The 16,664-nt window shown below is 45.6% G+C and overlaps 1 protein-coding gene across 1 annotated transcript in view; it reads left to right on the top strand.

The window, feature by feature from the left end:
• LOC309567672 (scavenger receptor cysteine-rich type 1 protein M130-like) overlaps positions 1–16,664 on the top strand; it is a 65,119-nt gene that overhangs the window by 3,613 nt on the left and 44,842 nt on the right. Inside the window, exon 2 of the mRNA XM_082273103.1 lies at positions 3,752–4,072. Within this exon, the coding sequence (XP_082129229.1) occupies positions 3,752–4,072 (321 nt within the window). The remainder of the gene's footprint in view (positions 1–3,751; positions 4,073–16,664) is intronic.

Genomic DNA, 16,664 nt, shown 5'->3' with positions numbered 1-16,664 from the left:
ATTTTTTAAGAGAGGAGAGTTGGAGGAAGGAGCAGTCCTCCAGTGGTGCAGAGTATTTCAGGAGAAGAGAGTCATATAGAGGAAGGAGCAGAGTCCTCCAATAGTGCAGAGTATTCCAGGGGAGGAGAGTCGGATAGAGGAAGCAGCAGAGTCCTCCAGCAGTGCAGAGTATTTCAGGAGAGTTAGAGAAAGCAGCAGAGTCCTCCAGTAGTGCAGAGTATGTCAGGAGAGTAGAGTCAGATAGAGGAAGGAGAAGAATCCCCTAAAGAAAAAAATGAGGTTGAAGGATTATAAGAGGTGCATGAAAGTCAGCCAGCCCCCAGTCTGATGTACTCACCCTCCAGTCTGTCACCAACCAAGTAGACCTGTCTCTTGGTACAAAGAACAGGGGTTTAGTTGACACACATTTGCAAACGCATGTGTAAGCTGCAGAGCCACTACACGGCACCCTGTTTTATCTGCAGTCCTAACACTCCTAATTTAGTGTCTCCACACTGGGAGCACATGGCTGCTAATGGATAGATGGGGGAACAGGTGAGAGGGAGACAGCCCAACCTCCCCCAACCCACCCTCATCCATGACTGGTCTGTTGTCTCAAAACTCAAATAACTAAGTTGTAACGATGGTACAAACTGGAAAGGACCAGCTGAGAAGCATTACACCTCCATCCCCTTGGTGGATGCAGTATAAAGAAGATGATAGGAGAAGAATCCCCTAGTAGTTCAGAGTCATTCAGCAGTGCAGAGTATTTTAGAAGAGTTAGAGGAAGTAGCAGAATCCTCCAGCAGTGCGGCGTATTTCAATTGAGGATAGTCAGATAAAGGAAGGAGCAGAGTCCTCCAGCAGTGCAGAGTATTTCTGGAGAGTTAGAGGATGGAGCAGAATCCTCCAGTAGTGCAGAGTATTTTAGGAGAGGAGAGTCAGATAGAGGAAGGAGCAGAATCATCCAGCAGTGCAGAGTATTTCAGGAGAGGAGGGTCAGAGGAAGGAGCAGAATCCCCTAGTAGTGCAGAGTATTTCAGGAGAAAAGAGTCAGATATAGGTGTTAAGTAGGGATGATCGAACAGTTCGGGTCGACCATCGGTTCGGCCCGAACATTGGGTGTTCGAGGTTCGGCCGAATTTAGAACTTTTTGCCCAAAAAGTTCGGAATTCGGCAACCAGAACCGACCAAAATGCAATGCTTCAGGAAATGGGCTTTAAAAGCCCGTGATTGGACCAGAACCATTAGCAAAAGCCAATTGAGGGGGCAGGAGAATGCTAGGAATGTGATTGGAGTGACTAGGGGGTCCCTAGACCAATCATTAGTGAATACACTCCCCAGTATATAAGATTGCCCCCGCCAAATTCCTAGCATTCTTGTACGGGACATGGAAAAGAGTGGAATGCTGTTCTGTTCTAATGTGTTACAAAGTGTCATTTAGCTATTTTTAGTGTGAGGAAAGGGATATCTAGTGTAGTTAGAGTGCTCCTTTACACTTAAGTTAGCTTCAAAAATTTAGTTTCTGTAGGGAAAGTGTTAAGTGTAAAGGGACCGTAGTGTAGTGTAGGGTTAACTGACAGTGACTGCTATGGAAGGGTGACAAAACCCTTCCATAGCAGGGTGACCGCTATAGAGAAATGATCATTTCTCTGAGTTGCTCCGGGACAGGAATATGGCTTCTCACCAGCCAAGCATTTTTCATGCTGCAGGGGCTGCCACTGCCAGTGCTTTTTTGAGGACATGTTTGATGTCAGACATGACATCTGAACATGTGTATAGGGGGTATATATACACATATATGTCTGTATATATACCCTTAGACATATATATGTGTGATAGTAGCAGAAATATATGCTTGCTCTAATGAAATCATTTACAGTAATATATTTCTGCTACTATCACACCTATATATGGCTAGGTGTCTATATACATATAATTATGTGTGTATAAATACCACTATACACAAGTTCAGGTGTTTTGCCTGCCTCAAAAGAACCCCAAAAAATGCCAAAAAAAAACGCTAGCGTCAAAAAAAAAAAATGCCCAGGTGTGTTTTTGCTGGCATTTTTTGGGGGTTTTTGGAGGCAGGCAAAACATCAGAACTTGTGCACAGTACCACTATACACAAGTTCAGATGTTTTTCCTGACTGCAAAGAACCCAAAAAAATGCCTGCTTTGAAACCGGCAAGGTGTGAAAACCGAGAAGAGAAGCTAACCCCCTGAGCTGAAAGTGTTCTAATACAAACAATCTTTTTTTTATGGTTCTGGACATGCTACAGAGCTGAAACTTCACATGTACACTTTTTAGAGCCCCAGATACGAAATCCAAAGTCAAAATAAAAAACTCTCTTTTTTTTTTTTTTTTCAATAATTGGCTTTTTTATCAAAAATGACAATTTTTAAGAACTTTTTTGTGTGATTAATAGTTAATGGGGCATGACCCAGAACCCTAGGGACTTTTTAGGGGCATTTATTGGGTTTTAGGGCTTAAAAATTGTGTTTTTTGATTACCGAAGTTCGGGTCCCATTGATTTCAATGGGGTTCTGAAATCCGGGCCGAACTTTCGGGAAGTTCGGATGTTCTGGCCGAACCGAACTTTTCAAAAGTTCGATCATCCCTAGTGTTAAGTTCATGTTAGTTTCAAATGTTAAGTTTGAGCCATGAAATAATGTACGCCAATCAGGTTTGCATTCGTCTCCATATGTTTACTCAGAATATACGCCATACAGCGGCTCACACCATCCTTCAATGGATGTGTGACCCAGATTAAATTTGTTACAGAGTTTTTATAATACATAAATGGGCACAGGCCCAAGTTACAGATTACACAAAGTTTCGCAATATTGCACAAGATTTCATAATACAGTCTAATTACACATATGGTCATCTTGACATTATAATGACGTCGAGTGAAAAGTTAGTCTGACAATTAAAAATGATTGATTAGGGGGCTTTTTACATTTTACGGTAATAAGGGGCTTGTTTTCATAAACATCTCTTTCTGGGAATCTTATCATTTTTGGAAGAACATTTCATGTTATACTTGACACATATTCATAATAAAGACAACATAACAAACAGACTCAGACTAAAATCCTAAAACTACGATGTTTAAATATATTCAGGGATTAAAAGGGGACTCTAGACTGCTATACTGATACATGAATACATAATATAAAAGTCTTTAAGAGTCCTCGATATATTTTCATCTTGACATAGGAAGGCGTAGAGTCCTCCAGCAGTTCAGAGTATTAAAGGAGAGTCAGATAGAGGAAGGAGCAAAGTCCTCCATCAGTGCAGAGTATTTTTTTAGGAAAGGAGAGTTGGAGGAAGGAGCAGAGTCCTTCAGCAGTGCATGCATTTCAGGAGAGGGGAGTTAGCTAGAGGAAAGAATTGAGTCCTCCAGAATAACACAGAGTATTTCAGGAGAGGAGAGTCAGAGGAAGGAGCAGAGTCCTCCAGCAGTTCAGAGTATTTTAAAAGAGAACAGTTAGATAGCGGAAGGAACAGACTCTTTTGGAGAGAAGAGTCAGTATTTTAGGGGAGAAGAGTCAGATAGAGCAAAGAGAAGAGTTCTCCAGATTAGCACCAAGTATTTTAGGAGAGGTGATTTAGAGGAAGTAGTAGAGTTTTAGTTCAGAGCATAATGAGAGAGGAGAGGTAGATAGAGAATGGAGCAGAGCCCTCCAGCAGTTCAGGGTATTTTAGTGCAGCAGTCTTCTTCAGTAAGCAGTGACCTGTGTGTTGTCTTCTCTGAATTCCCCCCAGATGGCTTGCAGGATCTACGACTAACGGGAGGAGATGGCAGGTGTGAAGGACGAGTGGAAGTGCACATTCGGGGAGAATGGGGCACGGTCTGTGATGATGCCTGGAGTGATAAGAACACAGAGGTAGTCTGTAGACAGCTAGGCTGTCCCCAAGCCCCAACACATTCAGTCAAGGCGTCCTCCTTCGGGGCCGGAATTGGCAAGGTCTGGCTAACTGATGTGACTTGCTCAGGAGAAGAGACATCACTGAAGGAGTGTAAATATTCCATTGAAGAAGGTGATATCTGTGATCATAGGAATGATGTAGGAGTCATCTGTTCAGGTAAAGCTTTTTCAAAACTAATAACATTATCCTGCTGGATCCCAGGGGCTGCTGGAACCATCCCAAGCCAAACCCAAGACAGCTTATGAAAATTAGCCAGTATTCTGTTGGCTTTGCTTGCAGCGGCTTGGTATTGCCAGTACCCCCAGGTCCTTTTCCATCTTAGATTCACCCAGAGGTTCCCCCCCTAGTGAGTAGCTTGCTTTCGTGTTTCTGACGCCCAAGTGCAATACTTTACATTTCTCAACATTAAACCTCATCTGCCATGTAGTTGCCCACCCAATTATTTTGTTCAGGTCCACTTGTAAGGTTTTCACATCCTGTATAGAAGATATTGGCCTGCTTAGTTTAGTATCATCCGCAAATACTGAGATTGTACTAGATATCTCCTCCTCTAGATCATTTATGAATAAATTAAACAGGATTGGTCCCAGGACAGAACCTTTGGGGGACCCCACTTTCCACACCTGCCCAATCTGAGTACTTCCCATTAATCACCACCCTTTGCACTCTCCCCTGGAGCCAGTTCTCTATCCAGGTACTCACCCTATGGTCCATACCTACCTTCCTTAGTTTGTACAGTTAGCGTTTGTGGGGACTTTGCAAAGTCCAGATACACCACATCCACAGGCTTACCTTTATCTAGGTGGCAACTCACTTCATCATAGAAGGTTGATAGATTGGTTTGGCAAGAACGATTTTTCATGAATCCATGCTGATTACTACTAATAATACAGTTTCCATTACTAAAGTCTTGTATATAGTCTCTTAACATCCCCTCCAAAATCTTGCAGACTGATGTTAGGCTGACCGGCCTATAGTTACCTGGGATATATCTCGGCCCCTTTTTTAAATATTGGTACCACGTTGGCTTTTTTCCAATCAGCTGGCACCATACCCGTCTGTAAACTATCCTTAAAGATCAAGAATAATGGTCTGGCAATCACCATGGCGGTATTTCCTGAGGTGTATTATTTAGTTTAGCATTACAAGCTGGGTTAGTGTAGCCCCCCAAGGGTGAGAGAAAAAAGATGCGATCCCTGATACCTAAACTAAGTTGGTGTAGCCACCGTCCCAGAGAAACGTATTAAAACATTTTGATGCCTCAGGTCAAAGGAAATGGGACTTTTACGGGCTTAGTAAAAAATTATATTTATTGGAGATTATTTAGAAAAATTTCTTGCTGTTAAGCAAAAAATATAGAAATACAGACAAAATAGTATAATACAAATGGTGCAAATGGGTTATAGACCCATGTGAGAAGGTGAGAATGGTGACTTTTTTGAAACAAGTGTACAATATAACACTATTTGAAAAAAATAGTGAAAAAATATATGTAGTAAACACATACAGGTGACACAACCCGGGACCTAACCGCCTTGGTCACCTGTATGTGTTTACTACATATATTTTTTCACTATTTTTTTCAAATAGTGTTATATTGTACACTTCAATATACATTTATTACATCTTTCAGACATGGTGAACTGTCTCCGCTTCCTTGATAAAGGCAATATACGCCGAAACGCGTTGGAAGTCTGACAAGACACACTCTCTCTCAACAAGCTCACAATTCTGAGCCCCACAGACAGAGTTTCAAAAAAGTCACCATTTTCACCTTGTCACCTTTCGTTCCATTCTCACCTTCTCACATGGGTCTATAACTAGGGTTGAGCGGACACCTAGATGTCCGTGTTCGACGGGTTCGGCCGAACTTTAAAAAAAAGTCCGGGTCCGTGTCCCGGACTTTTACCGAACTTTTCCCGGACACCGAACCCCATTGAAGTCAATGGGGACCCGAACTTTAAGGCACTAAAATGGCTCTAAAACACCAAAGGAAAGGGCTAGAGTGCTGCAAATGGCAGCAAAACGTAATTAAGAGCATGGCAAGTGCTCTGCAAACAAATGTGGATAGGGAAATAACTTAAAACAACAAAAAAAAACAGAAAAATAAAACAATGTTCTTCTTCATCTCTGAAGGACGAGGCCCATATGGAGTAGGAGGGAGGTTGAGGTGGTGGTGGATGTGGCGGTGACATAGGCGTGCGCACAGGGTGTGCTGGGTGTGCCTGGGCACAACCTAATCACCTAGGGCACATAGCATTGCCAGTGAGGAGATGGGAAAGATCTCCCTGGGACCTGCTCTGCTCTATTTCTCCTTGCCTACAGGTACATGGCCCCGATACATTACTCTCCCTGCTGGCAAACACATGCATGTGTATTTCAACTTTGGGGTGCACACCTTAATGCAATAGGCTGCGCACACCTATGGGCGGTGTAGGTGGAAGCGGCGGTGGAGGAGGACCAGGGCCGGATTAACAGCATCATGGGCTTGGTGCTGAGGATTTTGAAGGGCCTTAGGGCCGTGCCTTGCCATGCACCCAGAGGAGGAAGGGTGCAGCCATGCATGCCTAATTCAACATGGGATGCTGTCTCTGAAGCCCATAAACACATCCATGCATCGCCAACTGTCCCTCCTTGTCCGGCCTTCACGCTGTGTGGGGAGGTTCTGAGGGTGCTGCCTGGGGAAGCGAGCATAGAAGCCAGACTTCTGTGTTTACAAGTGACAGAAGAGCGGTAACAGTGAATATGGCCAACCCGGGGCCTATATAAAAGGTAGGGGCCTGGAGCTGCAGCTCCAATAGCCCCTACATTAATCTGGCCCTGAGGAGGAGGACGAGGTAGCCAACACTGCTTCTTTTCACAAATTTTAAATGAGGGTACACCCCAAAAGAGTGAGAAAGAGCAAAAATGGAACAATGGGTGGGTAAGGTCGGTATCCATTGCTATTCTGCATAAGGTACGGAAAAGTCCCGTGGGATCCATGCCTGGTTCATTTTAATGAACGTGAGCTTGTCCACATTGTCTCTGGACAGGCGGCTGCGCTTGTCTGTTATAACGCCCCCAGCCGTGCTAAATACCCGTTCAGATAATACACTGGCTGCAGGGCACGCCAGCACCTCCAAGGCGTAAAGGGCAAGCTCAGGCCATGTGCCCAATTTGGAGACCCAGAAGTTGAAGGGGGCAGACCCGTCATTCACTACATGTAGGCGTGTGCACACATACTGCTCCACCATGTTGGTAAAATGCTGCCTCCTGCTAAGACGTTCCATCTGAGCTGCTGGTGCTGCTGTTTGTTGTGGCGTGCTGACAAAGCTTTTCCACATTTCGGCCATGCTAACCCTGCCTTCTGAGGTGCTGGCGGTGCCCTGGTTGCGTTGGCGACCTCCTCCTCCTCCTCCTCTGCCTTGTGCTTCCACTGTGGCCCCGCTGTCAGATGGGAATGCCAGCAGCATGGCGTCTACCAGCGTGCGCTTGTACTCGCGCATCTTGCGATCGCGCTCCAGTGAGTGAATTAAGGACGGTACGTTGTCCTTGTAACGGGGATCCAGCAGCGTGGCCACCCAGTAATCAGCACAAGTTAGAATGTGGGCAACTCGGCGGTCGTTGTGGAGACACTGCAGCATGTAATCGCTCATGTGTGCCAGGCTGCCCAGAGGCAACGAAAGGCTGTCCTCTGTGGGAGGTGTATGGTCCGTGTCCTCTGTATCCCCCCAGCCACGCACCAGTGATGGCCATGAGCTGGCCTGGGTGCCACCCTGCTGTGAACATGGTTCCATCTCCTCCTCCAGCTCCTCCTCCTCCTCATCCTCCTCATCCTCCAGAACTGTGCCCCTGCTGGACAATTGCGTCCCTGGCGTTTGCGTGTGCAGGAACCCACCCTCGGAGCCCCTTGCGAATGACTGCCCTGAAAGCCTTGGAAATGTTACCTCTTCATCCTCCTCCTCCTCCTCATCCTGTGCCACATCCTCTTCCATCATCGCCCGAATTGTTTTTTCAAGGAGGCATAGAAGTGGGATAGTTAAGCTGAGAACGGCGTCATTGCCACTGGCCATGTTGGTGGAGTACTCAAAACAGCGCAACAAGGCACACAGGTCTCGCATGGAGGCCCAGTTATTGGTGGTGAAGTGGTGCTGTTCCGCAGAGCGACTCACGCGTGCGTGCTGCAGCTGAAACTCCACTATGGCCTGCTGCTGCTCGCACAGTCTTTCCAGCATGTGCAAGGTGGAGTTCCACCTTGTGGGCACGTCACATATGAGGCGGTGAGCGGGAAGGCCGAAGTTACGCTGCAGCGCTGCCAGGCGAGCAGCAGCAGGGTGAGAACGCCGAAAGTGCGCACAAACGGCCCGCACTTTCTGCAGCAGCTCTGACATATCGGGGTAGTTTTTAAGGAACCTCTGCACCACCAAATTCAGCACATGCGCCAGGCAAGGGATGTGCGTCAAACCGGCTAGGCCCAGAGCTGCTATGAGATTTCGCCCGTTATCGCACACCACCAGGCCGGGCTTGAGGCTCGCTGGCAGCAACCACTCATTTGTCTGCTGTTCCATGCTCCTCCACAACTCCTGCGCGGTGTGTGGTTTGTCCCCCAAACAGGCAAGTTGTAAAACTGCCTGCTGTCGTTTACCCCTGGCCGTGCTGAAGTTGGTGGTGAAGGTGTTACGCTGTCCGGATGAGGAGGCGGTAGAGGATGAGGAAGCGGAGTAGGAGGAGTTAGGAACAGGAGGCAAACTGAAGCGCCCTGCAATCCTCGGTGGTGGAAGGACATGCGCCAAATTGCTATCCGCCTCAGGCCCATCCGCCACTGCATTTACCCAGTGTGCCGTTAGGGAGATATAACGCCCCTGACCGTGCTTACTGGTCCACGTATCCGTAGTTAGGTGGACCTTGGCACAGATGGCGTTGCGCAGTGCACACCTGATTTTTTCCCCCACTTGGTTGTGCAGGGAAGGGATGGCTTGCCTGGAAAAGTAGTGGCGGCTGGGCACGACGTACTGTGGGACAGCCACCGACATAAGGTTTTTAAAACTGTGCGTCTCCACCAGACGGAATGACAGCATTTCAAAGGCCAATAATTTTGAAATGCTGGCATTCAGGGCCAGGGATCGCGGGTGGGTAGGGGGGTACTTCCTCTTCCTCTCAAGTGTTTGGGAGATGGAAAGCTGAACGCTTCCACGGGACATTGTGGAGATGGTTGTTGGTGACCCAGGTGGTGGTGTTGCTGACAGATCGTCTGTTTGCGGGGTGGCAGGTGCCGGTATCACTACAGATGTGGCTGGAGCGGCCGAGACTGCAGCAGAAGAGGAAGCAGGATGAGCCAGAGACGTTTCTTGGTTTTGAAGGTGTGTACTCCACTGCAGCTCGTGCTTTGCACTTAGATGCCTGATCATGCAGGTTGTGCTCAGGTTGAGAAGGTTCATGCCTCGCTTCAAGCTCTGATTGCACAGGGTGCAAACCACTCGTGTCCTGTCATCAGCACATTTTCTAAAGAACTTCCACGCTAGAGAACTCCTTTGAGCTGACTTTGGTGCGCTCGTTCCCTTGCTGCGTTGGGCAGTAGCGGGCGTAGTGTCTAGGGCACGGCCGCTCCGCTTCTGCACCCTGCTCCCTCTTCTGCTGTGCTGGTGGCTCTGTGCGACCACCGCCTCTTCCTCCAAACTACTCAGGTCACCTGCATGACGTTCATTCCATGTGGGGTCGAGGACCTCATCGTCCTCCACATCATCTTCCACCCAGTCTTCACCCCTGCCCTCCTTGTCGGTCTCCACAATGCTGAACGCCGCAGCAGTTGGCACCTGCGTTTCGTCATCATCGGAGACGTGCTGCGATGATCCTTGCATGTACTCATCTTGAGAAATAAGTGGTTGGGCATCGCTGCACTCAATCTCTTCCACTTCTGGGGCAGGGCTAGGTGGATGGCCCTGGGAAACCCTGCTGACAGAGTCCTCAAAAAGAATAAGAGACTGCTGTATGGCTTGGGGCTCAGACTGCTGGCCTGATTTGCAAGGGGGTGAGGTGAAAGACGGTTGGACATTGGCTGCAGGTGCCAACTCTGACCTTTCTGCAGTAGACTGGGTGGGAGACAATGTGAAGGAACTGGAGGCACTGTCAGCAGCAAACCAATCTACTATCGCCTCAACTTGTTCTGGCCTCATCACTTCTAGGGGCGTTTGATGCCCTACCAAATACTGATGCAGGTTCTGTCGCCTACTCACACTTGAGGAAGGTGTTTCACTTGTGCGTGTAGCTGGCACAGATCGACCATGTCCTCTCCTTGCAACAGGAGCTCTACCAGCAGCACCACGACCCAGGCCACGGCCCTTATTTGACGGTCTCCTCATATTTCTGTAATTTAAGATCTTGCCCTAGAAAGGTTTTTATTGAATAGCGGAATAGAAAATATGATCCAAAAAAAGTGTATGTATATCACACGTACACAACCACACTAGGCCCCAATTACTATTGTTTGTACCCCTAAAAGGCTAGATGAGGAGTAGGGGGAGTATGGAACAGGCAGCACCCTCAAACCTTCAGAAGTATGAGATGAACCCCAACAACTTGGAAAGGTGGATCTCTCTCACACGTACCGACACAGACTATCCCGCAATTCAATTGATCCTCAAAGGTTTTTATTGAATAGCGGAATAGGAAATATGATCAAAAAAAGTGTATGTATCTCGCACGTACACAACCACACTAGGCCCCAATTACTATTGTTTGTACCCCTAAAAGGCTAGATGAGGAGTAGGGGGGGTATGGAACAGGCAGCACCCTCAAACCTTCAGAAGTATGAGATGAACCCCAACAACTTGGAAAGGTGGATCTCTCTCACACGTACCGACACAGACTATCCCGCAATTCAATTGATCCTCAAAGGTTTTTATTGAATAGCGGAATAGGAAATATGATCAAAAAAAGTGTATGTATCTCGCACGTACACAACCACACTAGGCCCCAATTACTATTGTTTGTACCCCTAAAAGGCTAGATGAGGAGTAGGGGGGGTATGGAACAGGCAGCACCCTCAAACCTTCAGAAGTATGAGATGAACCCCAACAACTTGGAAAGGTGGATCTCTCTCACACGTACCGACACAGACTATCCCGCAATTCAATTGATCCTCAAAGGTTTTTATTGAATAGCGGAATAGGAAATATGATCAAAAAAAGTGTATGTATCTCGCACGTACACAACCACACTAGGCCCCAATTACTATTGTTTGTACCCCTAAAAGGCTAGATGAGGAGTAGGGGGAGTATGGAACAGGCAGCACCCTCAAACCTTCAGAAGTATGAGATGAACCCCAACAACTTGGAAAGGTGGATCTCTCTCACACGTACCGACACAGACTATCCCGCAATTCAATTGATCCTCAAAGGTTTTTATTGAATAGCGGAATAGGAAATATGATCAAAAAAAGTGTATGTATCTCGCACGTACACAACCACACTAGGCCCCAATTACTATTGTTTGTACCCCTAAAAGGCTAGATGAGGAGTAGGGGGGGTATGGAACAGGCAGCACCCTCAAACCTTCAGAAGTATGAGATGAACCCCAACAACTTGGAAAGGTGGATCTCTCTCACACGTACCAACACAGACTATCCCCCAATTTAACTGATCCCCAAAGGTTTTTGATTAAATAGCGGAATAGAAAATATGATCCCAAAAAAGTGTATGTATATCACACGTACACAACCACACTAGGCCCCAATTACTATTGTTTGTACCCCTAAAAGGCTAGGAGTAGGGGGAGTATGGAACAGGCAGCACCCTCAAACCTTCAGAAGTATGAGATGAACCCCAACAACTTGGAAAGGTGGATCTCTCTCACACGTACCAACACAGACTATCCCCCAATTTAACTGATCCCCAAAGGTTTTTGATTAAATAGCGGAATAGAAAATATGATCCCAAAAAAGTGTATGTATATCACACGTACACAACCACACTAGGCCCCAATTACTATTGTTTGTACCCCTAAAAGGCTAGGAGTAGGGGGAGTATGGAACAGGCAGCACCCTCAAACCTTCAGAAGTATGAGATGAACCCCAACAACTTGGAAAGGTGGATCTCTCTCACACGTACCAACACAGACTATCCCCCAATTTAACTGATCCCCAAAGGTTTTTGATTAAATAGCGGAATAGAAAATATGATCCCAAAAAAGTGTATGTATATCACACGTACACAACCACACTAGGCCCCAATTACTATTGTTTGTACCCCTAAAAGGCTAGGAGTAGGGGGAGTATGGAACAGGCAGCACCCTCAAACCTTCAGAAGTATGAGATGAACCTCAACAACTTGGAAAGGTGGATCTCTCTCACACGTACCAACACAGACTATCCCCCAATTTAACTGATCCCCAAAGGTTTTTGATTAAATAGCGGAATAGAAAATATGATCCCAAAAAAGTGTATGTATATCACACGTACACAACCACACTAGGCCCCAATTACTATTGTTTGTACCCCTAAAAGGCTAGGAGTAGGGGGAGTATGGAACAGGCAGCACCCTCAAACCTTCAGAAGTATGAGATGAACCCCAACAACTTGGAAAGGTGGATCTCTCTCACACGTACCAACACAGACTATCCCCCAATTTAACTGATCCCCAAAGGTTTTTGATTAAATAGCGGAATAGAAAATATGATCCCAAAAAAGTGTATGTATATCACACGTACACAACCACACTAGGCCCCAATTACTATTGTTTGTACCCCTAAAAGGCTAGGAGTAGGGGGAGTATGGAACAGGCAGCACCCTCAAACCTTCAGAAGTATGAGATGAACCTCAACAACTTGGAAAGGTGGATCTCTCTCACACGTACCAACACAGACTATCCCCCAATTTAACTGATCCCCAAAGGTTTTTGATTAAATAGCGGAATAGAAAATATGATCCCAAAAAAGTGTATGTATATCACACGTACACAACCACACTAGGCCCCAATTACTATTGTTTGTACCCCTAAAAGGCTAGGAGTAGGGGGAGTATGGAACAGGCAGCACCCTCAAACCTTCAGAAGTATGAGATGAACCTCAACAACTTGGAAAGGTGGATCTCTCTCACACGTACCAACACAGACTATCCCCCAATTTAACTGATCCCCAAAGGTTTTTGATTAAATAGCGGAATAGAAAATATGATCCCAAAAAAGTGTATGTATATCACACGTACACAACCACACTAGGCCCCAATTACTATTGTTTGTACCCCTAAAAGGCTAGGAGTAGGGGGAGTATGGAACAGGCAGCACCCTCAAACCTTCAGAAGTATGAGATGAACCCCAACAACTTGGAATGGTGGATCTCTCTCACACGTACCAACACAGACTATCCCCCAATTTAACTGATCCCCAAAGGTTTTTGATTAAATAGCGGAATAGAAAATATGATCCCAAAAAAGTGTATGTATATCACACGTACACAACCACACTAGGCCCCAATTACTATTGTTTGTACCCCTAAAAGGCTAGGAGTAGGGGGAGTATGGAACAGGCAGCACCCTCAAACCTTCAGAAGTATGAGATGAACCTCAACAACTTGGAAAGGTGGATCTCTCTCACACGTACCAACACAGACTATCCCCCAATTTAACTGATCCCCAAAGGTTTTTGATTAAATAGCGGAATAGAAAATATGATCCCAAAAAAGTGTATGTATATCACACGTACACAACCACACTAGGCCCCAATTACTATTGTTTGTACCCCTAAAAGGCTAGGAGTAGGGGGAGTATGGAACAGGCAGCACCCTCAAACCTTCAGAAGTATGAGATGAACCCCAACAACTTGGAAAGGTGGATCTCTCTCACACGTACCAACACAGACTATCCCCCAATTTAACTGATCCCCAAAGGTTTTTGATTAAATAGCGGAATAGAAAATATGATCCCAAAAAAGTGTATGTATATCACACGTACACAACCACACTAGGCCCCAATTACTATTGTTTGTACCCCTAAAAGGCTAGGAGTAGGGGGAGTATGGAACAGGCAGCACCCTCAAACCTTCAGAAGTATGAGATGAACCCCAACAACTTGGAAAGGTGGATCTCTCTCACACGTACCAACACAGACTATCCCCCAATTTAACTGATCCCCAAAGGTTTTTGATTAAATAGCGGAATAGAAAATATGATCCCAAAAAAGTGTATGTATATCACACGTACACAACCACACTAGGCCCCAATTACTATTGTTTGTACCCCTAAAAGGCTAGATGAGGAGTAGGGGGAGTATGGAACAGGCAGCACCCTCAAACCTTCAGTATGAGATTGTGTTCACTGTACCCCACAAAGATTGAGTTCACTGCACCCCACAATGATTGTGTTCACTGCACCCCACAAAGATTGTGTTCACTGCACCTCACAAAGATTGTGTTCACTGTACCCCCCAAAGATTGTGTTCACTGCACCCCACAAAGATTCTGTTCACTGTACCCCACAAAGATTGTGTTCACTGCACCCCAAAAAGATTGTGTTCACTGCACCCCAAAAAGGATGTTGTTCACTGCACCCCAAAAAGGATGTTGTTCACTCCACCCCAAAAAGATTGTGTTCACTGCACCCCACAAAGATTGTGTTCACTGCACCCCAAAAAGATTGTGTTCACTGCACCCCAAAAATGATTTTGTTCACTGCACCCCAAAAAGGATTTTGTTCACTGCACCCCAAAAAGGATGTTGTTCACTCCACCCCAAAAAGATTGTGTTCACTGCACCCCAAAAAGATTGTGTTCACTGCACCCCACAAAGGATTTTGTTCACTGCACCCCAAAAAGATTGTGTTCACTGCACCCCAAAAAGGATGTTGTTCACTGCACCCCAAAAAGGATTTTGTTCACTGCACCCCAAAAAGATTGTGTTCACTGCACCCCACAAAGGATTTTGTTCACTGCACCCCACAAAGATTGTGTTCACTGCACACCAAAAAGGATTGTGTTCACTGCACCCCAAAAAGATTTTGTTCACTGCACCCCAAAAAGATTGTGTTCACTGCAGCCCAAAAAGATTGTGTTCACTGCAGCCCAAAAAGATTGTGTTCACTGCAGCCCAAAAAGATTGTGTTCACTGCAGCCCAAAAAGATTGTGTTCACTGCAGCTCACACACAGAAAAATGGATGTGGATCACTGACACCTGCCTATCTCCAATCCCACACCACACAGCAATATCGATTGTAGTTTGTAGAACACAGTTTCCCTAAAATTCAGCAGACTCTGTCCCTAACAGGATTGAGAAGAGATCGTAGATCAGGATTGAGTGCAGACCCCACCCCCCACACAGCAATATCGATTGTAGTTTGTAGAAGACACTGACCCTATATAATTCAGCAGACTCTATCCCTAAAATGCCTACAACTCGCCCTGCCTAAACACTCCGACCTGTCCCTCAATTCTATCCGGACACAAATGGTTTTTTCCTGCCTATCTTTCCCTAATCAGCAGCCAGCACGTTGATGTGTGCTCTGTCCCTGAATCTAAGCAGCATAATGACGCCGCTGCGGCTGCCTCGAACTTATAAAGACTTGGTCACATGCTTCAGACGGCCAATCACAGCTACTGAGACATTTGCAGGCATGGCTGGGATGGCTTAAGGCACACCAGTTAAACGATTGTTGATTGGCTGTTGAAAGCCCGCCATGAAAAGAGCGCCAAAGCATGCAAAACCCGGAAATAAAACGACCGAACACGGATTTTTACCCGAACATACAGTAAAGTGTCCGTGTCCGTGTTCGGGTACAAAAAATCCAATTATTCGGTACGAACACGAATAATACAGTCCGTGTTCGCTCAACACTATCTATAACCCATTTGCACCATTTGTATTATACTATTTTGTCTGTATTTCTATATTTTTTGCTTAACAGCAAGAAATTTTTCTAAATAATCTCCAATAAATATAATTTTTTACTAAGCCCGTAAAAGTCCCATTTCCTTTGACCTGAGGCATCAAAATGTTTTAATAGTGTAGCCCCCCAATTCTTTTGTGAAGACTGAAGAGAAGAAATTATTTAACACTTCCGCCTTTTCCCTGTCCTCTGTGGCCAAATTTCCTTTGTCGTCTTTTATGGGGCCAATGTGTTCTGGCCTCGCTTTTTGTGTGGTAGGCACCCAAGTGTTAGCTGCCATAGAAAATAAGATGAGAGAAGCTGCAATTTCAGTGCTTGTGTTAGGAGCTTTGAGGTAGACATGTGCAATTTGTTTCCATCCAAATATAAATTTGGAGGAATTTTTGGTTATTCAGAGATTCGGATGTATCCGAATCTCCGTTGAAATTAATTTAGTTTTGTTTCGTATATTCATCTTTTCATCTTTTCAGCTATCCAAATTTTCTGAACAATTTAAATTCGGATCAGTCAAAAAATGATCGATTGATTCCAATTCTGTGTAAAGAATAGCTGGTTGTTATGGAGTGGGCCAGGAAGCTGGCTGTGTCCTTAACCACTTAAGCCCCGGAAGATTTTACCCCCTTCCTGACCAGGGCCTATTTTGCGATTTGGCACTGCGTGACTTTAACGGACAATTGCGCGGTCGTGCGAGGCTGTACCTAAACGAATTTGACGTCCTTTTTTTCCCACAAACAGAGCTTTCTTTTGGTGGTATTTGATCACCTGTGAGATTTTTTGATCATGCGCTATAAACAAAAAAAGAGCGTAAATTTAGCAAAAATAATATTTTTCACATTTTTTTAATGAAATTCCCCCCCAAAAAAATGTAAAAATCAAAATTTTTTAACAATTTCGGCCAAT

This window comes from Pelophylax lessonae (assembly GCF_965119305.1).
Source record: "Pelophylax lessonae genome assembly, chromosome: 12".
Taxonomy (NCBI): Eukaryota; Metazoa; Chordata; class Amphibia; order Anura; family Ranidae; genus Pelophylax; species Pelophylax lessonae.
This window is presented reverse-complemented; position numbering and strand designations above follow the sequence as displayed.